At 42.5% G+C, this 27,994-nt stretch overlaps 2 protein-coding genes across 3 annotated transcripts in view; both read right to left on the reverse strand.

Moving 5' to 3' along the window:
* Prmt3 (protein arginine methyltransferase 3) overlaps positions 1–6,521 on the reverse strand; it is a 96,464-nt gene extending 89,943 nt beyond the window's left edge. The window contains exons 1-5 of the mRNA XM_070032720.1: positions 6,436–6,521; positions 6,084–6,219; positions 4,431–4,513; positions 2,448–2,497; positions 770–872 (exon numbers count right to left, since the gene is read on the reverse strand). Coding sequence (XP_069888821.1) covers positions 770–872; positions 2,448–2,497; positions 4,431–4,513; positions 6,084–6,219; positions 6,436–6,463 — 400 coding nt within the window. The 5' untranslated portion in view covers positions 6,464–6,521. The remainder of the gene's footprint in view (positions 1–769; positions 873–2,447; positions 2,498–4,430; positions 4,514–6,083; positions 6,220–6,435) is intronic.
* A 3,438-nt stretch (positions 6,522–9,959) lies between these two features.
* Positions 9,960–27,374, reverse strand: Htatip2 (HIV-1 Tat interactive protein 2). Of its 2 annotated transcripts, none has more exons than XM_070032722.1 (6): positions 27,323–27,374; positions 26,696–26,891; positions 23,793–23,900; positions 15,848–15,985; positions 13,039–13,100; positions 9,960–11,504 (listed from the first exon to the last, which is right to left on the reverse strand). In XM_070032722.1, exons 2-6 carry the CDS (start codon positions 26,888–26,890, stop codon positions 11,279–11,281), a joined length of 729 nt encoding a protein of 242 aa, XP_069888823.1. In that variant the 5' UTR covers position 26,891; positions 27,323–27,374; the 3' UTR covers positions 9,960–11,278. The 2 variants fall into 2 exon arrangements, with proteins under 2 accessions (XP_069888823.1, XP_069888822.1); XM_070032721.1 differs by lacking the exon at positions 27,323–27,374 and adding an exon at positions 27,142–27,316.
* Between the last annotated feature and the right edge of the window lie 620 nt (positions 27,375–27,994).

Consider the following 27,994-nt stretch of genomic DNA (forward strand, 5'->3'; position numbering starts at 1 on the left):
TACACAGTACAGAACAAACCAAAGAACAAACTGGACAAGCAATTGAACAAAGTTATAGTAAATCAGAGTGGTTCTGCCACAAAGGAAGCTTTAAGAATGAGTATGTGGGATAAGCCCATGGAAATGTGTGTGGAATACATTCTGCATCAAAACAGTACATTAGGTAGCTTAAAATTAGTCATGTGATCTGAATATTTGGGAGAAAAGCAGCAAATGTTATTAAATCAACTTTGAAGCTTAAAAAAAAAGCATTGTCTAAAAACTAAAAATCATTCTTGCTCATTTCCTTATGTTTTGAAATGTCTTGTAATCTCAAACTACTTCTAAAATGCCATTCTGGTAACTACTAGTATGGCTCTCAGATCTTTTTTCTCCCTGAACAATGATTACTTGAACACAGGTACCATATTGGAACAGACAATCCTAGATAAAAATGGCTACTGACATCAAGAACAATATCCACTATGTAGATATACAGAGCAAAAGAAAGATGCACATCTTGGAGAGATAGTGCTGGATAGAATATATTTTATCACACTACTCATTTTATCACACACCACGCATTTGAAATTTACAAATTGTTCATTTCCAGAACTTTCCATTTCACATTTCTGGACTGTGGCTGACCATGTGGAATAGTTGAAATCACATATGTGACACCATATAGTAAAATTACCAGTAAGGGGCGATTTACGTGTATATCTTCCTAAAACAGTACTTTCATTTTGTCATAAAAAATATTAAAGTAGATACAGTATGATCATCTTACCAAATTGAAGTAAAAGGTCATCTTCTAATACTGGCTTCAAATATTCTTCTTTCTCCCAAGGCACTGGGTTGTATATGGAATTCATATACTCAACTGTGGGATTCTGGATGTAAAATTAATTGCATGGTTTATTCACTGCTTGTAGTACAAACCTCCCTAGTAAAGACTAGGGAAATTAAGCAAAATCAGAAATGTAGTCTGCTTTACACAAAATTGGTATATAAGAAACCCCTCACCTATTATGGGAATTATATTCCAGAGGCACCTCTCCCCTCCCCCCAATAAGTGAAAATCCACAGTGTTATATTTTATTATTTATATATATATATATATATATATATATTAAGGCTTTATAAACCCTTCCCACTCTCCTATAAACTTTTCCCACTCTTATTAAAACCTCAATTAATATTTTATATTGTTTTAAATTTTTTAGGAAAAATTAAAATCCTAAGTATTATATAAATACATATAGTATACTGCAAAATCCCATGACATAATAAAAGCTCCATGGTACAGAATTAGGTATGTTTTTTTTTTTTCAAAACCAGAGATACAGTGAAGCTGCAATAAGTGAACCGGGATATAACCAGGGACAACTGTGTTGCTATTTAAGGAGTTATTAGAAGTCATTAGAAGTGGTTTTAATGAAGTTTCGTATTGTTCAAATTGATGGAAAGTAACTATAAGTTTAAATTTAATTAAATTTATTTTAAACAAATCAAACAAAAAAGAGCATTCAAAGTACTTAATATCAGACATTCCTGATTTTACAGAATTACCGTCAGCATTTTCTTTTATCTGATATAGAATTGCTTTTTTTCATAATATTGATTCACCTCTTTAAAATATGACACTTGTGACCAGGTGCCAGTGGCTCACACCTGTAATCTTAGCTACTCAGGAGGCTGATATCTGAGGATCATGATTCAAAGCCAGCCTGGGCAGGAAAGTCCTTGAGACTCTTATCTCCAATTAACTACCAGAAAACTAGAAGTGGCACTGTGGTAGAGTGCTTGCCTTGAGCTGAAGAGCTCAGGGACAGCGCCCAGGCTGACACTTATAACTGCATACACATTCATTTAGTACTTAAGTTGTGCCTGTTCCAAGTATCCACAATTCCCACAATATGATGAATAGCACAACTCCCCATATATGCCTCTCAGTGGTGGGGAAACTATTTTCTGCCAAGGGTCATTAAGATATTTAAGCCGGGCGCCGGCGCGGGTGGCTCAATCCTAGCTACTCAGGAGGCTGAGATCTGAGGATCGAGGTTCAAAGCCACAGGAAAGTCCACGAGACTCTTATCTCCAATAAACCACTTGAAAACCAGAAGTGGCACTGTGGCTCAAGCGGTAGAGTGCTCACCTTGAGCTGAAGAGCACAAGGACAGAGCCCAAGCCCAGAGTTCAAGCACCACCATGGACAAAAAAAAAAGATTTATAGCAGCATTTATGGACCAAAAAAATCATGAATACAGGCAGAAGGGCCACTAGCACTGAGGAGAAGCATATTTGTCTCTCCAGTCATGTACCAAATGACTTTGCAGGCCTTAAACAAACAGCAGGCTGGATATACCCCAACCCTTAAACTTCAAAACTTCAATTCAGGGATTAAGTCCTGAGATCCTTATTTCATAAATTTCTATGTAAAATTATAAATCAAGCTGCCAACTTACCTTAAGCCTAATAAAGTTTATTAGTTTAATGTATCCATAAAAGTCAAGTCCTAAGTGGGAAGAAAAAAAGACAATACATCTATTTTAATGGGAGTTTTATTTAACTGACTTGATCTATAAGTGGTCCTCTGATTAGATAGTATCTAATCTCTAAACTACCACTTATACTTTGAATTTTGTATTAGGAACTGGAAATACTTCTGAATATTTGATACTTCTGAATATTATCTAAACTTTTTTATTATTGTAAAGGTGATGTACAGAAGGGTTAGTTACATAAGCCAGGTAAAAAGTACATTCTTTTTTGGACATTACCTTGCTCTCTTCCTATACCAGTAGCTCTCTTTTCCCTTCAGTCCCCACCCACAAGTTATGTAGTTCATTTTCAACATAGTGTCTACTGAGTACCACTGTTTCATTTGTTCACCTCCTTCTAAATATTTTTATCTGAAAAACAGCCCTAGATGATAAACTTTAAGTACTTTCCTTGTATTTCTAAAAAAGAACATAAAAATAAATTTGCATAATTATTTTTCCATTGTCAGAATAACACACAGCCTGATGATTAGATAATAAATTTTACCAAGTATTTCACAATTAATATTAGAACTGAGATGTTACAAATCCATAATATTTATGGTGCTTACCAAATTATTATTCTGCCACGACATGAGTATACAAAGTTTGCTAGCTTTACCATGAAGTTAAATGATGCAAATGAAAAAATAATGAGGCTTTTTATCTGTTCTATCTTACCAAAAAATGAAGCAGCATTTAAGTCAAAGAAGAGCAATCATGGAAGTGGAGCTGTGGCTCAAATGGTAGAGTGCTAGCCTTGAGCTGAAGAGCTGAGGGACAGTGGCCAGGCCCAGAGTTCAGGGCCCCACGACTGACAAAAAAAGAGAGCAATCATCTAATGGCTATTATTTGTTATTGGACAAACTGGTTGTTTGCCATCACAGGAAATTGATAATTACTGAAAAATAATGTTATGAAGCTTTGATAGCATATTAAAAACCCTAATATTATTAAGTAAAAAAAAAAGCAGTAGTATTCCAATTCACTTTAAAATGCAACATCAGTAATGGAAGAAAAGCTGAGGCTGTATGTACATCATTCACAAATAGTTACACTTGAATTTGACTTAAAAACATAAAAAGTATTGGGCTGAGGCAGTATTGGGGCTTGAACTCAAGGCCTAGGTATTGTCCCTTAGCTTTTTCACTCAAGGCTAGCATTCTACTACTAGAACCACAGGTCCACTTCCAGCTTTTTGCTGGCTAAGTGCAGATAAGAATCTCATGGACTTTCCTGCCCAGACTGGTTCTGAATCTCTATCCTCAGATCTCACCCTCCTGAGTATCTAGGATTATACATGTGAGCCACCAGTGCCTGACTTAATGTACTTGAGACCTAAACATGTGTCCAACAGCTGTGAATAACCAAGTTGCTATTTCTCAACAATGTCACTTACAGTTTTTAATAAAAATAGGGACCAAAAACTCAATTCTGTATTTTCTGTATCTTCCTGAAGAAGTGGAACTCTGTAAGTCTAAGAAATGTCTAAATGCAAGTCAACAGAAACATCAGTTGAATATTTTGTAACTACCTTAACTTCACAACTTCATTTTCCATACTTTTTAATAAACATATAAAACTCAGTCTCATAGGCCTTAATGTTCATATTCTACTTTGTCCTGATTGCCTGTCTTCTTTCAAAATGACCTATATCTGCTTTCTGAAGTCCTTGATCTTCTGATTCTAATAGGATGATAATGTATTCATATGCCAAGGAGGTTTTTCTCTTTTTAGTTGCAAAACTGTTATAAGTATATTGAACTTCATCTAGATGAATGACTGAATCTTTCTTCAAAAGACATTTCCATAAGGTAAGCTGCTGCTCTGTTTACTATATTAGACTAGTACCGGAAAGTGTCTTTTACTTTCACAAGTAAAACTGTCTTTATTCTAAGAAATACTCACCATGCTTATGGACCATGCTGTCTATATTAAATTGATGCTCTGTCTTACAGTGTGAAAATGTTTCTTCAGCAGATGTGAATAACCTGAAAAAAAAAATATACAGCTTCATGGAATAGTCTCCCAGGAAGTCTAAATACTGATTTCATGTTAAATATACACTTGAATTGTTAATCAGCTAGTTTTTAGTTTTGTTTCCAATTTTATTCTACTCAGGAATTAAAGAACAGAGAGCTTAGCCCTTCTGAGAAGTAGTACAACTGAGTTTCATTCAACACCTAAAACAAAATGAACTCTTTTAAATGTCTAAGTTAACATATCTGTCAAACAAAAAGCACTGTATTTATCCAAAGGTTTTCAGTACAGAGAGATCCCTTGGATAGACTTTGTTTCTCTCAAACCAAATCACGCAAATTTCCTACTTGAGATTCTTTCACCGGTGTCATCTCTTCTTTCAGTGGATTTTTGAACTGGCACAGCTCAAAAGCTTTTAAAATATAAAATGTAATTCTATGGTTGGCATATCCCACAGGAGCAGTTTTTCACAAGTGATCCTGTAGTGTTCTCACAGGACTTGAATTACAGACATTGTGAAGAGTTCAAGACGCACAAGACAGGAATACACAGCAGAGGCACCGCACTCCTCTTCTGTATGCCTTGCACATAGACAGTAGTTTTCAACAAACGTTTGCCAAGACAGGTTACTGCAGTATTTATGCAGCCTATCAGGGGGCACTGCGCCACTGATGTCAATAAATACTACTTTCTGTTAACTCGAGTAGGGGCAGTCATTTTCCCTCCACTGAGGCTACACGTGAGAACACTGGATATAAGGCTAATGCTCATCATGACCAGGTATGGGGACACTGGAAGATGCTTAATAAAGTACGAAGGATCAATATCAATCAGGCCTCAAGAAGCACAGCAGCCAAAGTTTCTTGAGACTAAGAGGCAGACTTTTAAGTGGAAAGATGGACTGGGGAAATGAACCACAGCTTTGTGACCTTGAACAATTGAATGACATTACAGCCTTTTATTTTTTTTTCCCCCCTGAGTGCAAAAAGGCATCCGGGCGTCCATTCCTTCAACAGGTGGGGGGGGGGGGCTCTACTTAAATTACAAAGAATGACTAAGGGGCTCCAAATGGAACTAGTACACCTGAACAGCTATAATGTTACAGTTTGGAGCAGGTCCACGGCTCAGACTCTGGGGCGGTAAAGGTGGAAGGGCTCTCTGGGGTTACCTAGTTGGACATGACTCCCAGACTCGTTACTCAAGGAGCTTAGAATCACTGGAGTGGCTGTGTCAAAACTGCAGTCCTAGATTCCAGCGGTGCGAATTCAGTGTCTGTGTTCCTTTTTTTTAAGCAGCTCAGGTAACAAGGGTCATCTGGGAACCCGAGAGCCAATCCCAAACCAGCTCATCATTTTACACAAGGGAAACTGAGGCCGGTCTGAAGCTTGGCATCCGGTTCATGGCTCCTCCCCCTCCTAATCGACTGTGGACTATCTCAACACAAGCCACCCCCCCACACACCTGGTTCAGGAAGGAAGAGGGGCAGCTCACTCTAGGGGGTCCATTCCTGGCAGATCGAGACCCCCCCATCCCAGCGGCCCGGCACCCCAAGAGCGAGGCCGGGCGCCCAGGCGGACGAACCTGTCACAGAACAGGCATGGGGTCTGCGGCCTGTCGTGGGGGAGCTCGGCCTCGTCCTCGTCCTCCCAGGCGGCCTCGTCACCGCTGTCCGACAACTCGGGCAGGTCCTCGTCCTCCTCCACGGCGCCCCGGCCGCCTACCACACGCAAAACAGTAAGGTCTGCCCGCGACCCCGGGCACGACCGGAGGGGGCGTGGGGCGGGCGCACCCCCCCCGCCCGCCCGCCCGCGCGCCCGCCGCCCCGCGCGCCCGCCGCCCTCGCCCCACCGCCCAGCCTGCGCGCAGGGCAGCGCCGGCCACGCGGCCCGGCCTGCGCCCGCGCAAGCCGGGGGCCCAGCGGCAGCGTACCCACCCGTAGCGCCCGACGCTAAGGAGCACATGGCTGCGGTGCCCGAACACCCCGCGTGCCCGGGAAGGGGGAGGGAGGGGCGGGGCCCAGCCGGCAGCGCGCGCGCGCGCGCAGCCTCTGCCGCCAAGCTCGGCACCCGGAGGAGAGAGAGCCCGGGAACGAGCGAGCAAGGGAGCGTGCGTGCGCGCGCGCGCGCGCGCCGCCAGTCCCGGAACCGCGCGGATGCCTGGGAACGGGAGAGCGCGCGCTCGGGCACTCCCGCTAGCGAGCGTTTCCGGGATCTTGGTGGTGGTGGGGGGGGAGGGGAAAACTGGGGATGGTCACGTGAGTATTGTGTGGGCGGGGCGGCGCTTCTGCCCCGCCTCCTCCAGACCGGATTGCCGCAGTGCACGCGGGAGGCATGCTGCGGGAGACTGCTTGCCCCGACAGGCTTGGAGGTGACTTTTTCTCTCCTCCTCGGTTTTAGAAGGGCTAAGTAGAAAGTGCCAGCCAGAAACCGTGAGCCTGACGGTGAACAGAAGCCGCGGCGGCTTCGCTGTGACCTCGTGGTCCTCCGTGTGGCCCCGGTTCCGAGGGAGAACGCTGGTAGTCCCAGGGCGACCGGCTGGGTGCGCCCTCTGGTGGCGGAGAGGAGGCCAACGCAGGCAGGCAGGCGTGGCGCTTGAGTTAGGGGTTGAGGTCCCCTCGTCCCTCTGCAGGTGCAGGTGAGCAGGGGAACCGAGTCCAGCTACTTTACCTGAACCTTATCACTGCGGATGTCCTGTAAAGCCCAGATGGGGCCACGCCCGGGAAAATCTGATGTGAGAGCATGGAACTCTAGAGCCAGCCTAGAGGGTTTGAAGCCGCAGAAGCTTCCTAATTGTGTCATCTTAAAAGATTCCTGCCTTGGCTTCCCTCATCTGCAAAACGGGGATAATGCCTGCCCTAACTGGAGGGCTATGGTGAGGATAAAACGTGCTAAGTGTTAACTCTCTGAGTAGGTTAGGTGATTTATAGGCGGGGTGATACTGTTGGGTGTGTTTAAAACAGATGTTCTGGCTGAGTGTGGGGAAGAATGCCAAGGTTCCTACACTTCCGAATACCTCCCTTCTAATATTCCTGATATCTAACCGTAGAATTCTCTTAAGCGGAGGGCAACAGGTATTTTGGTTTGGGACCATCCCAAGCTCCAGTCCAAAAGACAAGACTGCTTGGCATGCACAATCCAGACATTACAACCCAACCCAGCCCTTCACCACACATCCCACCCCCAATCCTTTCTGTGAATCACTGAAATTGAATGTTCTCTCTACAAATGTGTAAGGCCTCCTTTTCGTCTCAGCCCAGAAGGGCCTTCGTCCAGCCACCACGTCAAAAACAGCTTCCCCTACTAGAACAGGGGTAGTCACTTTCTTAGCACCTACCACTAAGATTAAAGGCCATGTCTCTAATTACTCTGGCGCATATTACACAGCATGACCCATAGGATAATTTCACTGAATAGAAATAATGCCTTACGACTGATAAACTTTTAAAATATACTCCTTTGCCTTAACTGTAACTCTAGCCCTTAACTGTAAGCGCCTAGAAGACATACCCTTCTCCCCACACATGTACACATACATACACACCTAATATGCCAGAATATCTGCTGCCTCCTGTAGGGTAAACTTTTCAGGACCATCCTAATGTATCCACAGGATACATTCATGAACCATTTGCTGAATGAATTAATGAATTGAAATCCTGTCTTCACTTGGACCCCATCCAACTTTCCTCTTCATATTTCTTGCATAAACTTTTCCTCTCAAAATCCATTTCTCTACAGCATTTGGAAGGAATTTTCTGAATCTCAATGGCACCTGTTCAGTGTTGACAGGGATAGTAACACCTAGTCAGGAAAGTGATTGGACCAGAATCTTGAGTTTACATCTCATGATGTGCAGGTTTGGGGACTGGGTTGCTTTTCTATTACTCCACTATTAAGACCAAAATAGAATGTTAACCAAGTCTTGAAAGAAGGATTGAGAGAAAGAAGGTGATACAGAGAACAACTTAAAGCTGGCTACTGAGAATGGCTGCCTTGGGGACCCACAAACTCAGCATATCCTCATGGGAACTCCAAAGGCTGCCTCACATCTAGGAGCTCAGGCCCATTACCACAGAAACACATCTAGGCTGTTCAAAGCTTGGCCAAAAGGGAACCCTAATGACCTACCTTCCTTCCTTCCTTCCTTCCTTTTTTTCTTTCCTTTCTTTCTTTCTTTTCTTTCTTTCTTTCTTTTCTTTCTTTTTTTCTTTCTCTTTCTTTTCTTTCTTTTTTTTTTTGCCAGTCCTGGGGCTTGAACTCAGGGCCTGGGCACTGTCCCTGAGCCTCTCTGTGCTCAGGGCTAACACTCTACTACTTGAGCCATAGCACCACTTCTGGCTTTTTCTATTTATGTGGTACTGAGGTTTGATAACCCAGGGTTTCATGCATGCTAGGCAAGCATTCTACCACTAAGCTACATTCCCAGCCCTATTCTACCTATTTTTTTAAAAAAGTATATTCAGGGTCTTACTTAGTAGCATGGATTGGCCTTAAAGTTGAGATCTTCTTGCTTCCTGCCTCACCCTTCTTAGTGCTGGGATTCCATGCATATACCACTGTGCTCTGTCTTTCTCCTTAAAGCACGTGTTCTAAAATACTATTCTGCTCCAAATGATTCATCTAGAGCCCCCTTTTAAAAGGAAGGTCTTTTTACCCTAATGTCCACTGAATCTTTACATGTACTGTAGACTCTTAAAAATGGACAGAATCTCCGGGTGCTGGTGGCTCACACCTGTAATCCTAGCTACTTAGGAGGTTGAGATCTGAGGATCGAGGTTCAAAGCCAGCCAGGGCAGGAAAGTCCATGAGACTCTTATCTCCAATAAACCACTAGAAAACTGGAAGTGGCGCTATAGTTCAAGCAGTAGAGCGCTCTCCTTAAGCTGAAGAGCACAGGGACAGCACCCAAGCCCAGAGTTCAAGCCCCACAACTGACAAAAAAAAAAAAAAAAAAAAGGACAGAATCAACTGGACACTAGTGGCTCACACCTGTAATCATCGCTACCCAAGAGGCTAGGATCTGAGGATCACGGTTCAAAATCAATCTAGACAGAAAAGTCCCCATGAGTCTCCAATTTACCACTCAAAAACCAGAAGTGGCACTGTGGCTTAAAGTGGTAGAGCGCTAGCCTTGAATAAAAGAGCTCAGAGACAGTGCACAGGCCCTGAGTTCAAGCCCCATGACCAAAAAAAAAAAAAAAAAAAAATCACTCAAAACACTTAACTTCCATCAGCAAAGAAATTAAGATCATTTTCTCCACTAACCTTTGTCCCATTATAGAAATGGGCATATCCCCTGCTCCTGTTACCTTTTGTTCCTGCTGCATCTTCTACTTTGTGGTATTAGAAGTATAGCACTTTGAGTTTGATCCCTTTAGAAAGTTTGGTGTCACAGAATTTTACTGTCATGTGAATACCACTGTGGTTAATTGTAAGAATCCAAGACTAACGGAGAAACCAACATTTGAATTTTATTCATCTACAACATTCAGTAACAATTAATTAGAACTACCTGGAAATACACAGATGGAGGTCGGCTTTTGCAGAGTGGTTAAAAATACAACCTCTGAGCTGGGTGCTGGTGGCTCACACTTGTAATCCTAGTTACTCAGAAGGCTGAGATCTGAGGATCACGGTTTGAAGCCAACCTGGGCAGGAAAGTCCATGAGACTCTTATTGCCAATTAATCACAGAAAAAGCCGTAAGTTGTGCCATAGCTCAAGTGGTAAAGTGGTAGCCTTGAGCAAAAGGAGCTCAGGGACAGTGTCCAGGCCCAGAGTTCAAGCCCTAGGATTGGCAAAAAAATATATATATGTAATCTCTGAAATCAGGGCAGGAGATGGGGAGGGAGATGGGGAGCAACTAGATTAGAATCTTGACCTTGCCATTTGTTAGCTTCAGGTCTTAAGTTGTGGACCCATGAGCAAGGTGCTTAGACACAGTCAGGCTCAGTTTCCCGATCTAAGATATGAGGGGTAAAAAAAATAAAAGAATAATTTTAAGAGAAAAAAATATAACAGATATAAGAATATTGAGAGTATCACTTTATGAAGTTGGCTAGAGGATTAAAGTGAGGTAACACACACTGGACAGAGCTTTACAAGCACTGGTTAGGGACTAGCTGCTGTTATATCATCCCATATTGACCAAATGTTTGCAAATCACCATTAGTATTTCCACATTTTTGAACCAACTCAGCAGCACCTAGGATTGGTCCATTTTTTTTATTCCTCTGCTTCTCCCCATGAATTATATAAGCCCGCTATGTTAATTTTTACTGGATAAAACAGTAGTAGAGGTACTGTATTCACTTACACAGTTAACATATAGTTAGCACTGACTAGAATGTCAACAGTTATAAAACAGCACTCATCTGTGTGGCACATCAGAGTTACCAGTTCTGACTGTGGCCATGTGTTAACCAGCTGGTTTCTTCCTCACCAATGGCATCAGAACCACTAGGGGAAGTGCAAACAAAACTAAAGATTCCCAATAGTGGCCACAGCCTAAAACGTCTGGTTCACAATGTTTGATATACAAATGCCTATTTTTCAAAAGTTCCCTGAGTGATTTCCATGTAGGAACAGGCTAGGGGAGGGGCCGGGGAGAAAACAGCCCAGGAACCCAGGCTGAGTGGAGTCCTGACTTGTTTCCATCTGCAGAGCTGAGAAAGTAAAATGACAAAGGTAGAGCACATAGACTCATTTCTAGACCCAGATGTTAGCAATTTGGTAACAAGTGTTGAGGTTTTCAGTAAACAGCACTCCTTCAGTGTGATCACAGCTTGAGAGGGCCATCCGCCTTCCCTAGGTCATGGATGGCCTTGTTTTCCAGAAGTTCCTTCTGCTTGTCTCCCGGCCTCACCATGTTGTTCAGCATTGCTTTAGCCACCGTTTCCACAGGTACAGAGTGCCCGCTGGCCCAAGAGGCTGGTAAGGCACCAAAGAATTTCCTAACCAACCATTCCGCTGGACGAGATTCTTGTCTATCACATAACAGGACTCTAAACAGAGAAAGAAAAGCAAAGGAAGAAATGGTAACTTGCCTTCACACCATGGTAGGTGTTACCGACTGTATTTCGTCCCATCAAACTTTGTATCCTAGCCGGGTGCCAGTGGCTCACATCTGTAATTCTAGCTACTCAGTAGGCTGAGATCTAAGGATCATGGTTCAAAGCCAGCCTGGGCAGGAAAGTCCATGAGGCTCTTATCTCCAATTAACCACCAGAAAACCGGAAGTGGTGGTGCTGTGGCTCAAGTAGTAGAGGGCTCACCTTAACCTGAAGAGCTCAAGAACAGTGCCCAGTCCCAGAGTTCAAGCCTCAGACTAAAAACTAAAATAAAAAAATAAAAGTGTGGGGCTGAGATGTAGCTTATTGACAAAGTGCTTGCCTAGCAAGTGCAACCCCTAGGTTCGATCCCCAGTGCCAAAGCCAAACAAAAAAAACCCATTGCATGTTGAAATCCTATCCCCTAATATGACTGATCTGGAGACTGGCATTTGGGGACCTGATTAGGGTGAAAGAAGTCTTATGGATGGGATGGGGTCAATCAGATAGGCATACTTTTAAGAAAAAAAGGAGACCTCAGACATCTCTTTCTGCACAACATACAAAACAAAGTCTATGTGGGGCTACAGCAAGAAGGTGCCCACCTCTGCCAGCTGAGAAGGGAGACCTCACTAGATACCAACCCTGAAAGCACCTTAATCCCAGACTTCCAAATCCCAGACTTTGAGAAAGAAACAGAAGTAAGTTTCTGTTGTCAAAGCCACCTCTGGCTGAGATACTGTGCTGTGGAGTCCAATCAGACTAATGCTGGGAGCATAAGGTTTAATTTGGGACATAAGGAAGATTTTCATACTAAAATAAAATAAAAAATAGGACTGGGAGTGGAGCTTGTAAATTCCTGTCCAGTTAGAAGGTAGACAGGTATGGACATTAGATAGGCAGGCTTTTTACTTCTTTAGCCAAGAGGTAGGGAGGTGTCTGTGCAGAGCCTGCATGGCCCAGGGCAGAACTTACAAAGCTCCTTGTGGTAGAGCACTTGACAAGCAAAGATGAGGGCCTGAGTTTAATTCTCAGTAACAAAAAGTAAATAAGTGCATGAAGTGCAATGCAATGAAATAAATGGAGAAAGTGAAATGAAATAAACATTATAGTTGCTACCTAGGAAGTTTCTGATTATTCTGAAACTGTTCCCTTATCCTGTCTTTCAGATTCAAAGGGTGGAACCTACAGAGAAGCAATCTACCCCCAGCTAATGTCTTTCCTAGCTTATACTCCAATTAACCACCAGAAAACCGGAAGTGGTGGTACTGTGGCTCAAGTAGTAGAGGGCTCACCTTAACCTGAAGAGCTCAAGGACAGTGACCAGTCCCAGAGTTCAAGCCTCAGACTAAAAACTAAAATAAAAAAATAAAAGTGTGGGGCTGAGATGTAGCTTATTGGCAAAGTGCTTGCCTAGCAAGTGCAGCCCCTCTTCAAATGAATTGGCTTGAGGAACTGACCAACCGTGGCATTCCCGGGCAGCACTTACCCTGGCCTAAATACTGAGTAACGATCAAATTTTAGTTCTTCAACCTTGGCTTCCACTTCTCCCTGTTGAGAAAACACAGACAAACATACACATACACACAGTGTTTAGTAAGACTGATTAGGTGAAGCTTTAGAGAAAAATTCAGATTTGAAGATCTGCTTCTGCAGATCCCAATTTGGTTTTTGCTTTTCATTTTTTGTTTTTTTGTCAGTTGTAGGGCCTGGGCGCTGTCCTTGAGCCTCTTTGTGCTCAAGGCTAGCGCTCTACTACTTGAGCCACAGAGCCACTTCCAATTTTTGAATGGTTAACTAGAGATAAGAGTGTCACAAGGACTTTTCTGTCCGGGCTGGCTTTGAACTATGATCCTCAGATCTCAGCTTCCTGAGTAGCTAGGATTATTGGTGTGAGCCACTGGTGCCCAGCAGATCTCAAGTTTATAAATATCCTTACCTATGAGCTTTGATTCCTAAAATACCCAGGTGCTGTGCGGGTCCTTGTACTTGTGTCAGTGACAAAAGCTAGTCATTACTTAATGCCTTACAGGCCAGGCTGTAGAATGAGGCTGCCTGGATTCAGGTCCCAACTCTGCCACTCACCAGTTAATATCACAATACTCAGTTTCCACAAAAATGCATGTAAAAGCCTTTAAAATGCTACTTAGAGAAATTAATGTTAGCTATTTTAAGTCTGATGAATCATTATTATAACTGAACAACAATAGTAGTTCCTTTATCTTTGCAGGTGAATACAATATGCATTTTCTTTCATAAAAGATCTAATTGTTTACCTTGCCAATGAGGAAAAATAAAATTCCACTTGACAAATCTTTCTCAGAACCCAAATGTATTCTGAAACACAGACCAACTCCCCCACCCCCGACCTCACCCATGAAACTTAGGATTCTTAACAATTAAACTGAAACTTTTCTATTCTTGATATAACTTTATTGGTGGCTCACTGATCTTTATCTTCCCCAAAATATGTTAGATTAGAAGAGCTATGGCTTAGCTGCAAGCCACAGGAAAGGGTTCTGGAAATGTTCATTATCCAAAACCAGTCTCAAGAAAACACAATGCTAGCCAGGCACTGGTGGCTCATGCCTGTAATCCTAGCTACTATGGAGGCTGAGGTCTGAGGATCAAGGTTCAAAGCCAGCCCGGGCAGGAAAGTCTGTGAAACTCTTATCTCCCATAAACACTCAGAAAAACCAGAAGTGGCGCTATAGCTCAAGTGGTAGAGTGCTTGCCTTGAGCTGAAGAGCTGAGGGATAGCCCACTAGGGCCCAGAGCTCGAGCCCCATGACCGACAAAAAAATAAAAAGAAAGAAAGAAAACACAATGCTAACCATTTTTGAAAACACAATGGTAACAATCTTCTATTTCTCTTAAACACACACACACACACACACACACACACACACACCACAATGTCAGAGAATGTAAAGAAAGTCCTACTGTGATCCCACTCAGTAATGACCAGGGTGATGAAGGGGACAGAGATAAGAGCCAATAAAAAATGGTAGAAAGATGGGGTTATTTATTAGGGGGGTGGGGAATACAATGTAGGCAAGTATCAAAAAAGCCTACAGGGCAAAGAACAGACTGATCTTGCTTCTGTTATGCTTGCCTTGCATGCATGAGGCCCTGGGTTCAATTCCTCAGCATCACATAAGCAGAAAAAGCCTGAAGTGGCGCTGTGGTTCAAGTGGTAGAGTGCTAGCCTTGAGCTGAAGAGCTGAGGGACAGCGCCCAGGCCCAGAGTTCAGACCCCACAACTGACAAAAAAAATAAGTAATAAATAAAAATTTTAAAAATGTACCACTAATGATAATTAGCACTTATAACGCAATCCATTTTGTCTCAAGGTAGGCATATGTTTGATAAGTGGATCTGAACCCAGAGGAGGACTTTTTGGATAAGGGATTAGGTAAGGAGATAGTACATGCTTTCAGGCTAGAGTTTTGCATTTAAGCTAAAGTTAGAAGAACCTGTGGAAAAAAAAAAAGCATTTCACACTATACCTTCTGGGACTAAGAAAAAGTTAGGACCTATTTGAATTCAATTCTACTTGAAGGTTAGGGAATGGAAACTTTAAGATAAAAGAGAAAAACAAATATGCATAAACACAAGACTTTTAGGAAAGTTGAGCTTGTTATTAAAAGTAGACTGCTTCAGGCTAACTGTCCCTAAAGCTCTAGAAAAGTAAAAGTTCCAGATTCTTGGCCATGAGGGAAACTGCTAGAGAAGTTTAAGAATCACTGTCCCAGGGGCACTGGTAGCTCACACCTGTAATCCTAGCTACCCAGGAGACAGAGATCTGAGGATTATAGTTTAAAGCTAGCCCAGGTGGCAGGAGTCTGTGAGACATTTCGTTTCAATTAACCATTAGAAAACTGGAAAGGAGCTATGATTCAAAACGGTAGAGTGCTCACTCACTTTGAGCTAAAAGAGCTCAGGGACTGTGCCCAGGCCCTGAGTTCCAGCTCCACGACAAAAACCTCACTGCCTTATGTCTCTCCAAAGCTGGAAAGCCTGACCAACACTCAAGGCCAGAGCAGCCACGGCTCCTCCCACTGACTTTATCAACTAATGAGTAGAGGGCAGGTATTGCAAATTGTCTTTCCAATTGCTCCGAGTCCCTAAATATATTCCTGCAAAACAGTAAGTCCTTGTGAGTAATGAAAAGTGCATAAATTGTGCATTTAATTCTTTTTTGTATAGCATATAGTTTTCTGTCTAGCATATAGTTTTCTGTCGAGCATTTAGTACTGCCAGTTAGTCCAGGGGTTATGTCAGAAACACACACAAACCTTAACTTGTAAGTATAAAAAATTGCTGGATTTGTCAGCTCCTCTGGAGGACAGCAGGTTGAAATGTTTGCACCCTCCAGCTTTTGCCAGCTCTGCAGACTTTAGCACATAATCCCGGTCAACGCGAACAAATCCCTCCTGAGGGGGAAAAGGATGTGAGTTATTTCCAATAGCTGTGAGTTCATCTTACAGATTGCTACCTGGCTACTGCCTGGTGGCAGGAGGGCCTGGGAGGGAAGGGGGATCTAAATAAAATGCATTCAAGCAATACATGAAAGTCAGACCCTGGGAGAGGCTCCAAGTATTGTCTTCCAAACAGACAAAACAGTTAAGCAGCAAGGCTGCACTGTAATGAAAACAAGGAGAGTAAGACTGAAACAAAGACAGTAAACAAATCCATAAGAAGCAAAGTAAGACCAGGCTGGGAAACTGCTTACATCACACATTTCTTTGTTCTTCTCCCTGTTCCAGTGCTGGATCAAACCTAGGGACTCATGCATGCTAAGTAAGCACCTGGTACTCCACCACTAAGCCACATGTGCAGCCCATTTCTTTGACTTTTAATCATTTCCCAACTTTACACCTTCACTCTGTTTTCTTTCTTACTTTTTTGGGCAGTACTGGGCTTTGAACTCTGGGCCACATGCTTGTTAGGCAAGAGTTCTATCACTTGAGGCGAGTCTACAGCAGCCTCTCTTTTTTCCCTTTATGTTTCCTGTGTCAACTCTCCTAGGGTTGGGTCTTAAAGTACAACGCAGGACACTCTCCAGGCACTATGAGAAGGGTCCATTTGATTTCCCATTTTGTTCAGACTTTACAACATATTTTAGGTGTTAGTAAAGATGAAGCTTCACCTTTTCTTAAAAAAATGATAGGTGTATAAACGAAAAGTGTAAACAAAAATGATCTTGACTTGGTCCAGTGTGGATAGTGGCTGAGACTTTCTTCTTAATTCACATCACAGCATCAGCACATGTCCAGCACATGGTTGGTGTGCTAAACATATTTGAATAAATGAATAAAAAGCAGAACACAACACATTTCTGGGTCCTAATGGAATGGTATATGCCTTTGCCCAGAAAAGGGCAAAGGTAGTGTAGTACCAACTCCAGGGACCACCACCAATTATGGCACCTCCAAATTTAAGACAACTTAAGAAAAGCTAGTTCACAAAAGCTGAAAGTCACCATTATATGATAAGGTCTTTTTGTGGGTAGATTCAAATCTGAAGATTGCTACTCAAAGGACTTTGGGGGATTTTGTGGTGGTACTAGGGGTGAAACTCAAGACCTTATGCTTGCTAAGCAGGTGCTCTACCAGCCCTTTTGACTTTATTTTGGGGGCAGGGTCTCATGTTTTTACCCAGACAGGCCTAGATTGTGATCCTCCAATTGAAACCTCCCATGTAGCTGGGATGACAGTCATGTGCCATCACACCCAACTACTTTCTGAGATGAGTATCTTACTATTTGCCAATCCTGACCTCTGACCACAATCCTCCAGATCTCTGCCTGACAAGTAACTAGGATGGCAGGCATCAGCCACTGTGCTGGGTTCCAAAGAACTTTATAAGATTAATAATTCTTTCTGTAGTAGTTTACTTATTTCAAATATCTTGTATGATGTAGTTGTATATAACTTTTATCTTTTTTTATATAGATGAAAATAAGGTCCAGTAGTCTCAGGAACTGCTAGGTAGGGAATTAGAGACAGAAAACAGTTTCTTGTCTGAGTAAGTGGTACTCCTATCTCATACTTTCTATAGCTAATGAAAATAACTGATCCCTAACCTGACAGACTATTGGTCTTTCAATTCTATGTCCAAATCCCCCTACCGGTGTGTATGTTACATTACATGGCTGCAGATGTTCATAAGGGTACTAAACAGTGGGCCTTAAAATAGCGAGATTATTCTACTTTATACAAGGGCTCAATGTAAGCAATCCTAAGGGCTGTTGGAAGCGGGAAGCAGCTGTGAATTTAGAGGTATGCAATATGAAAAGGGTACTTCCATTTCCAACCTCCCAAATTGCTAGCCTTGAAGATGGAAGGAAAACAATCATGAACCAAGAAGCAGACAGTCCGTGCCACCTAGAAATGTAAGGATATGAATTCTCCTTTATGACCTCCCAGAAGAAATGTCAACACCTCAATTTTTACCTCAGTAAAACTTCTAACCTATAGAACTATAAGATAATAAATTTGGGTTGTTTTGAACCACTAAATATGAGGTCATTTGGATAAGCATTAAAAACATTGCCAAACTCAAAGGATAGGACAAAGTAAACGTTTTTCAAGTTCAAAGTCAGAAACAAAAAAAACTTTAAGTAAAAGAACAGAGCACATAGCTGGGTGACTTTTCATTAACTGAACTTCCTTTGTGAGCACTTCCCAGCTGAAGAAACAGAACATGAATTACCACTACTAGAAAAGTGTCCCCTTCTCCTCCTCATTATCACTCCAGTATAGTTTAACTCTCTCCCCACCTGTGGGGAAATGCTATTTTTCTGCCTGACTTTAGTTAACAGAAACTCATCCTCACTGCCCACAAATGATCGCCATTTTCTTCTTGTTGCATACCTTGGCATCCAGTATTAAACATATTCATATTCCTGTTGATGCTGTTTAAAATTAGTGTGAGGCAAAGCAATTTTAACACATAGCACATCCTGAGAGAAAGGTGATTCTCATCAGAGCTTTTCTCCAAATTTTTATTTAGATGTGCTGAAAACTAACACACACACACACACACACACACACACAAACAAAACTACACAGTAAAAATTTGAACTGAATTTCCCTTTCATATCCGTTTCTTCATTTCACTCCAATTAAAGCCTGCTTTAATAAAATAGTTTAGTGAAATACATTTTTTTCTTGTTGTGTCAGCATAAGTGCTTGGAAAGATTATTGGACTTCTCTCTGTTAAAATGCCTTTTTTTTTCCTTTCAGCAGCTTCTTTAAAAATAAGGCAAAGATGCAGCCAATCACAAGCCTCCAGCCCGACGCTGTCTCTCTCACTTAATCCAGAGGCAAGAGAGGGATAATTTGATTAAACTAAGACCCTAATTTATTTGGCTTTAGTTCTGGATCAACCTCTCTAATAGAGTGCTGTCGTCTCCAATTGTTTGATGAAAATTAAAGTGACATAAATACCATGGGACTCTTTCAATCTGATTAGTCAGCGAATGCACATCAATACCACCCCAGCCATCAGACTCTGGCGTCCTTCCTTTCACCGGCTTCGCTGGCATCTGACAACCGCTCCTTGAAGGACCAGCACCCACGCTGCTCCACAGACCCCTGCCCCCAGCCCATCATCTCTGCTCAAAGGGGCCTGTTGACAAGGTGCCCATACCTTTCTCCATTGCTATTCTTTAGACAAAGCTAAATATTGTTTTATTAGCAATCAATAGCTGTTAATCCAAAATGATTTCACAAATCCTCTGAGACTTCAAGCTGATTATAAACCTGCATTTTTCCAAGCTCACTAAATTTTAAATTTCATTTCCTTCACCCTGATGGCATGGCCTTTTCAGTTGGTGAGTGAAACTCAAAAGCAAACAGGTCAAGTGCTTTCAAGGACTTAGAAATCTAACTGAAGGGAGGATTCTGGTGACTGATTAGGCAATACCAACGTGCACCGGTTTGCTTTGGAATGAGAAAGGGTCTACTTGTATATGGAAGAAGCTAGCTTAAAAATCTTATTAATTCCCTTTCTTGTTCCCCAACAGCTCAAATTTAAAAAAAAAATAGAAAAACAAACTAAAATAAGCTATTCTATATCCCAGAAACACCATTTTCAGAAAAAAACTAACCATACGTAAAGAGAAAAGCCAGCTATCTCTTCTCGAATTATTGTCTATTGTCAGAACTCCTTCTAGAAAAAGGAGTCGATAAGTTCTCACCTTAAGTTTATTTTGCAAGGCCAAAATAATGCATACAGCTAAGCTGACATGTCCTCACTCAGTGGGCTCCACAAACATCAACGAAGACAGATGTTCTTATTTTGCGTCTTATTAAAACTGAAAGCCAGTATTTCTCCTTGTCTAATTTACCAATACCTGAAAACTAGCAATAATACTATGGCTTAAGACTAACTGGGCTACAAAGGTATTTCAGAGGAGAGAGCCTGTGTAGAAGGACTAAAGAAGGTCACAGGGTCCTTTTCTGAGAAGGAAGGATCTGTCATTCTGTCAGTGGTCTCAACCATAATTCTACTTCAGGTTCCTTTCTCCTTCATTCCCTTTTGAAATGAACCTAAATCAGGGCAGAAAACACAGATGCTGACACACAATAAATGGTATAATCTGACACCCTATTTGTTTGTGTCCTGGAGGGCATTTTTTATATTTGACATGTGGAGGTAGAAGAAAGATTGTACGCAGAGAAAGAACTCTGAATAGAAAAATAAAATCAAACCAATATTAAGGATTCCTCTGTCATTCACTAATTTTTTTTGTTCTTTCTATAGGGTCAAAGAATTTTGCAGTTGGAAGGGGGGTACAGTAGTCCAAATAAGGAAGTGATCCACAAAAGCTAACCGACACACCCAGGGTTCTACCATTCCTTGATTTCCAAACAAGAAATCATTCATCACGCCTCCCCCCTAACACATACATCAAATCAAAGTATGGAGCATAGAATGGGGGTTGGAAAACTTTGCCTTTACAGGACAAGCCTATTAAATATTGTCAGCTGTGCAGTAGAGACTGCATCTCCATAGATATACCATTATAGCACAAAGTTGTCATAGATAGTATGGAGAGAAAATAATGAGCCTGGCTCTGTTCTAACAAGATTTTATTATGGATATTGAAATTTAAATTCCTTGTACTTTCCTTTGCACTTTTAAAAGAAAAAACATTCTCAGCTCATAGGCCATATAAAAACAGATGGCAGGCCATATTTGGCCCCCAAGACTATAGTTTTCACACTCTTAGACTAGAAGAGTATATTAGTAGAATCAGAAGCCTTAAGATTCTAAAGATGCCTAATAAATGTTACAGGTACCTGCATTCATCACATAAACAACATCATCCATTCAACAGAATTCAAGAACTTGAATTGCTAGAGCCTATTCCTAACAAGGAAGGAGACAAATGAAGAAGTAAAACTATATCAAACCACCCAAACTACTAAACAAATCCTCCTTTTACTCCAAATAAAGGAAAGTGCATTATTTATAGAGGTATCTGTGACTTTTGCTCTTCACTCAAGACTAATTTTCAAAGGATATGTTAACCTCTACTAGCATATACGTTACTTACTAAAGCAAGGTAAAAACCCTCAGGAAACCAGAAACACCTCCCTGCAGGAAGAGAGGGTTACTTTTATTGGGATCTTCCAGGAAACCTGTTCAAGAAAGAGATTCCAAGCTTCCAAACTCAGAGATTACTTACCTAGAAGGTCTGGATTAGGCCCAAATCAAGGTAACATTGCATTGAGAAAACAACTCTGGACTGTGGCTATAAAAGGAGGCTTAGAATCTAATCAGCTATGACTCAAGAAAATGGTTTTTCAAACAACTGATGGAAGTGAGCAGTCAATGGTAGTTTTAGTTCTAATAGAAATCTGAGCGGACTGAATTTTATGGGCTGAGTTTATCCCCTACAAAATGTTAAAGTCCTAACCCCAGGACCTTAGAATTTTAGGTTTATTTAGAAATAGGGTCACTGCTGATCCTGTTATGATGACGTTGTCATGAGCAGACTGGCCCCTAATCCAGTATAACTGTGTCTTTAAAAAAGAGTAAACACAGACCCAGACATATACATGAAGGAGGAAACGGTCAGGCGAAAAGACAGATTACTTAGCCAGCTACAAGTGAAGGAGAGAGCCTTGAAACAGATTCTTCCCTCAGCATTCAGAAGGAACCGATCCTGCTGCCACTTCGATTGTTAACTTCATAGATGTCTAGCCTCCAAAACTCTGAGACAATACACTTCTGTTACGTTATTATGGAAGCCGTGGCAAACAATTATACCAAAGGTCATAGGGAAATGAGCTGACTCTCAGAGGAGCTCAACACAGAGAGAGAGAGAGCCCCTTAATTGAAATGAAGTTTCTCTACTGAAAACTGGAATTGCTAAGGCAAAATTCCAAGTACTTCTGTTACAATACAACTACAGAATGCTACTAGATTCGTGAGTAGGATCACAGGGTCCTTTCAGTGAAATTTTCTAGAGAAAGGGCTGCTTGCTGATGGAGAATTCTAGCAGCCATGAGCTTGGAAGGCTACAGGCTTTTTCCAAACAAGTATTGTTACTTAGCCACTTTTAAAGGGCCTAAAGTCATCACAAGCTCCAAACTATCCATTGCACTCCAACCAAATTAATTTTTTAATGCTTTTTCTACAGGCACTGACAGCTTACTTTCTGCTACTATCCTCTTAAACCATTAAATCCTAACCCATTTCTGAATCTATTTAGCTTGCTAATCTTCTCCCTTACTCATTAATTACTGTTAGCTTTTCAAGCTGATTTTAAAGGAGAACAAAGGTAGTGCTTGGCGTAAAAAGTAGAGAGCTATTCTCAGTTCAAAACAAAGCAAAATAACACCACTATCCTTCTGATTAAAGTTGCATTATATGATTGAATGCAACAAAATAATGTAGGCTTTCCCTGGAGCGCCCTGTGAGGTTTGCCTTAGGTCGTGACAGTCCACTGCTCAATGCTTAATGCAGTTTTGTTTTTTAAATTCTGCTGAGTCACCACCAAAACCAGACAGTAAAACCTGCAGTGTACTAGAACAAAAAGTTCAACACTTTTGGAGGGCACACAGCTTGTGACTGTCCCTGAGACATAAAAGATCGCACCAGCCGCTAAGTGGGAACATCACTCTTTTCAGAATGGATAATGCAGCTCTTGGGGAAATCAAACGTCTCCATAATCCATAGCTCCTGAGCACAGAAAGCAAAACTTAATAGTGTTCGAGGGTAAATTTACAGAATGGCAAAACAGAAACCAATCTTGAGCGAAAGCATAAATAGAATTATCCCCTGGTTCACCATGAAGCCCACCTGAGCCCAACTACTTGGTTGGTATAAACCAGTAGTTCACAACCACATGCTCTCCTAATGATTCAGATGTTTGGTTCTGGCTTAAAAATCTGCAGCAAGTCCCCGGGGCAGAGTCACCACCCTGCATATTTAGTAGATATGTTTGGCCCCAGCAAATAAATTCTGCCACAGGAATAAACTATATTCAAGGGTCTGTGTTTACTCTTTTATATAGTGTGTATATATATATATATATATATATATATATATATATATATATATGATATATAACGTTGACTCAGGATCTACCTTGTAAACTATGACTTTTAACTATGGAGTAAACTATGACTTTTGGACAGGGTCTGACTCAATTTAGGACACCATTTGAGGAAAAAATAAAATGTGTGTTAAAACAGTTTTGCGTCAGTGGAATCTGAATCATCCCTAGTGTTGAATCACTGCTGAAGCTGAGTCACGACTGGGGGCTGATTGAATCGTGCCTTTGGATTCTGATGTTGTAGCCTAAAAGTTTAAAGTTTGGTGTGGAAAAATAGGTTGAAGCCAATCACTCAAGTGAAAGAGAACTTTAAGTTTCAAATGTTACGGAAGAAAAATAAAAATAGTTTACTGCCGGTAGCACAGGCCAATTACTTTTACTCTGACTTTTTTGTTTTTCTTTAGTCAGAGGTTGTTCTGATGAATGCTGACTAATTTTCTATAGGCAAGATCACGTAAATATTGACAGTGATCTAGCACTCAAGCCTGAACTTGTTTGAAAGGAAAACGAATTGATCAGTAATATTGACAGTATCATGTTAGGATAACAGAATCTTAACAGTGAGTTTACTAAGCACTGTAGGTCGCAACAATAAAAAATCATAAGAAGGAACTACTTGACATTACTAGCCAATTAAAAAGAGGAAATGGTATATTTTTATTTCTTACCGCTCCAGCTTTTTTTCTGGTGGTACCCAGGCAACAGAATCCAACATCATGACCTTGAAAGGCAGAAACATAGTCATCCAGCTTTTCAAAGTCCACCAATTCTTGGTTCTAGACAAGGACACAATTGTATATAATCTCACATTATTTAAAAATACGGACAATTTAAAGAAGAATGAACCATTACTAAGGGGCATAACCAATTATCAAGTTTTGCAAATTCACTTTTTCCCACTAAAAAGCAATTCATCTGAGCTGAAAATCAACAATTCACATGAGTGTTCATGGTACATACAACTGGACTAGGAGTGATCCAGATTTCTAAAATCAGGTTCCATTTTAATAATTCATAGAAAAATTTGTCTGTAGCTTACCAGGAAGGAGATCATTGAGGATATGAAGACAGTGAATAGTGTTTAGGATCTCAAAGAAGACCTGATTCAAACTTGTTCCTACTATCTATTAAATAAATAATTTTGGCCAAGTAATTGATCATAAGCTTCCGCTTTTTTGTAGCAAAAAAATGTAAATGATAAACTTTGTGTTGGTATAAGTCATAAACCACCTATATAAGATTCAGAGAGGATCTAAAAGCATATTTTGGGGTCTGAATCAATATCTGTACTTTAAACAAGCATCCATAAGAATTCTAGAATACTTTGGGAGTTTTTTGTTTTTTGTCTGTCGTGGGGCTTGAAACTCTGGCCTGGGCCATCTCTCTCAGCTCTTCAGCTCAAGGATAGCGTTCTATCACTTGAGCCATAGTACCACTTCCAGTTTTGCTGGTGGTTAATTGGAGCTAAGAATTTTACGGACTTTCCTGACTGGGCTGGCTTTGAACCTCAATCCTCAGACCTTAGCTTCCTGAGTAGCTAGGATTATAGGTGTGAACCACCAACACCAAGCTTGATTGATGTGTGTGCGTGTGTGTGTGTGTGTGTGTGTGTGTGTGTGTGTGTGTGTTTGTGTGTGTGGCAATACTAGGGCTTGAGTTTAGGGCCTAGGTGCTGTCTCTTAGGTCTGAAGGTTAGTACTCTACTACTTGAACCACTCAGTAAAGGTTAGTGCTCTACCACTTGCACCACAGCCCCATTTTCCAGCTTTTTTGTGTGGTTAACTGGAGATAAGAGTGATGTGAAAATAGGTTGAAGTCAATCACTCAAGTGAAAGAGAACTTTAAAACATTTATTATGGAAAGAAAAAAAGTAGCCTACTATCAATAACTTGGACTTTCCTGTCCAGGATGGCTTTGAACTTGGGTTTTCAAATCAGCTTCCTGAGTAGCTAGGATAACAGGTGTAAGCTACTTGTGCCCAGATGAAATTTAAAAACCTACACCTAGCCTTGTACTAACTGCTATGAAACTAGAAAGTGTGAGACATTCCATCATTCATGAGTTCAGATAAAATGGTTTCCTTTACTACCATCAACATTTTCAAAAGAATTTTTTTGACACTGTATCCAATATTGGAAAGCAGATTTTTCACCAAGAGCCTGGTCAAAACCTACACAACCAAAACTCCACTCTCAAAAAAATACAGACTTCAGGGCTGGGAAGGTGGCTCAGTGGTAGAGCGCTTGCCTTGCATGCATGAGGCCCTGAGTTCAATTCCTCAGCACCACATAAGCAAAAAGCCGGAAGTGGTGCTGTGGCTCAAGTGGTAGAGTGCTAGCCTTGGGCTGAAGAGCTGAGGGACAGCGCCCAAGCCCAGAGTTCAGGCCCCATGACCGGACCAAAAAAAAAAAAAAATACAGACTTCAGCCTGGTGCTGGTGATTCATGCCTGTAAATACCATCAACTCAAACGGCTGAGATCTCAGGATCTCAGTTTGAAGCCAGCCTAGGCAGGAACGTCTGTGAAACTCTTATCTTCAATTAACCACCAAACAACTGGAAGTGGAGCTGTGGCTTAAGTGACAGAGCTAGCCTTGAGAAAAAAAAAATCTCAGGAACAGTGCCTAACTTCCTGAGTTCAAACCCTGGACCAGCACACAGAGAGAGAGAGACAGAGAGAGAGACAGAGTACAGACTTCTGAACAGCTTCTAATTTTCAACAATGTCTCACAGCCCATGAAACAAGACAACAAAGACCACTCAACACCTGCTTAAGAGTGGGCAAAGATGTCTGCTTTAAACAAACAAGTCCTGATAGACTAAAAACATCCTCAACATGATCTGAGCAGGGACTGCTGGGAATAAGAACATGTATTTGCAAGCCTGCTTGTTATTTGAAATGTGCCTTTTGTAAAACCCCAGGGGGCCATATTTTTGCAGCGTGGTCTCAGGAGTACACTGTATTGTTCCATTTGTTTCAGTTCACAGGTAACTCAGTTTAAATCTCTCCAAAGCTCAGACTTGAGATATGTAGGGGTTATCACCAGCTGGAAGTCTGGTGCATGGCATTTGCATAACTGTGGAAGTGTAACTTATTTGAAGGTAGTATTATTCTCTTTTCAGCTACAAGCCTGGGAAATCAGGGAGACAGTTCTTATACTTTCACTGCCATAGACCACCAGAAGTATTTTCAGGTTCTCTCACATTTCTGTGAGGTCACAAGTATGTGAAGCTACCATGTGGTTGCGAAAACTGTCAAGAGAACAGGACTTCTGAAGGTTGAGGAAGCCGGATGGTCTGAACCCAGACCTGCTATTCTATCAGGCTGGCCCTTAGGACAACCCAAGTCCTGCTTTATCTGATTCCAGGAACACAGAAGGGCTGGGCTCAAGGCCACATGGCAAGAGGAGAGTGTGCAGCAACTGGGCTTTGGACTGGGACTCTCAAACACCAATTAGGACCAGATTTTGGCAGGAGCCTTTTTTAGCCTCCATGGCTGGCCCAGTCACGCTCAGCCACCAGTGATGGAAACAGGCTGTCACCTCCAGAATGACCACAGCTCCAATACCCACCACATTTGTATAAGCTTCCTCCTCGAAGGCGAGAGTCCTCCGGCCAATGAGCGTGACTTTGGAGAACAGGCGCTGTTCCAGAATTTCCTTTAAGAGTACTTTGCCGGTTTCCCCGCTGGCACCCAGAATAAAGACGGATTTATTTTGCATCCTGAAGTCTTCCCGAAGCTTCGGCAGAGCTTCGATCTCAGCCATGCTGGAGAGGGGGTGGGGAGAGGGGGGACATAATACAACACGGGAGATGACGTTATTCTCCGCAGCTCCCCGGCTAGCGCTGAGTCACCTGCGGGGTGGGGCGCGGTCACTGTCCCACCCCCGCCCTCTTGCGCGATCCTGCAGGTGTGTGTGTGTGGGGGGGGGTCTCCAGAGCCGGGAGGGTGCGCTCAGGACCCCGAAGTACCGGCCGGGCCTGGGCTCAGCGAGATCCCCTCCCCTGCGGAGGTTACCTAAGGCCAGCCCCGGGCCCCTCGTCGTCAAGCCGCAGTAGGAGGATCGCAGCCAGCAGCGCGGCCACCCCCCAGCACAGCGCCGCAGGCCCGGGCATGCGGAGTGCGCCTCTGCGCAGCGGACGCCCGCCCGGGAGATCGCGGAGGAGGAGACCCCGGACAGCCCGGCCTAGGTGCCTACCCCTCGCGGTCTTCCGGGTGGCTGCGCCTGGGCGGCCTTGCCCCGCCCCTGGGCGGGGTCTGGACCAGGGCGCAGGGGACCCGCGTGGCTCTCGCGTGGAGAGGATCCAGGGCACGCGCGCCAGCGCAGAGCCAGGCCTGAGCGCTCTCCTAACTGTCCCCAAGAACCTCCCTCCCCACTTCCTCTCCCCTGGTACAGGCCCTAGCCAGAAGAGAGCCCAGACTCGACCTTGACTGTCTGCCCCTCTGCTTCCCTTCCCCCCCAGGTAATTTGTGCATTGAAAGCCTTCATCTCAAATTCACCACTTTAAAAATGTAACCTTTTTCATCCTACCATCCCAAACAGGAGTTCAACAGCAACAACAGAAACCTATTCCTGGCTTCTCTTGGGTGCACTCTCCCTCACCCCTAACATTTACACTTGTTTTCCCCCTTCCCATCAAAATCGCCAAAGCAGTCCATCTCCTTTGACTGACTCATTCATCTTTCCACATGCCAGATTCATCAGCAAGTCCTGCCAATGCCTTCCAAATATTTCTTCCCTGTAGCTGATCTCTTCCTGCCTGGGTTCCGGTCCACCGCTACCACCGCTAGACCGGTAGAGCAGGGGTGACCTTCCACACCTGCACCTGGAGTTCACACATTGCTACACGGGACTTTTTCCTGGACTTTG

This window comes from Dipodomys merriami, unplaced genomic scaffold (assembly GCF_024711535.1).
Source record: "Dipodomys merriami isolate MVZ:Mamm:240054 unplaced genomic scaffold, mDipMer1.0.p SCAF_21, whole genome shotgun sequence".
NCBI classification, from domain to species: Eukaryota; Metazoa; Chordata; class Mammalia; order Rodentia; family Heteromyidae; genus Dipodomys; species Dipodomys merriami.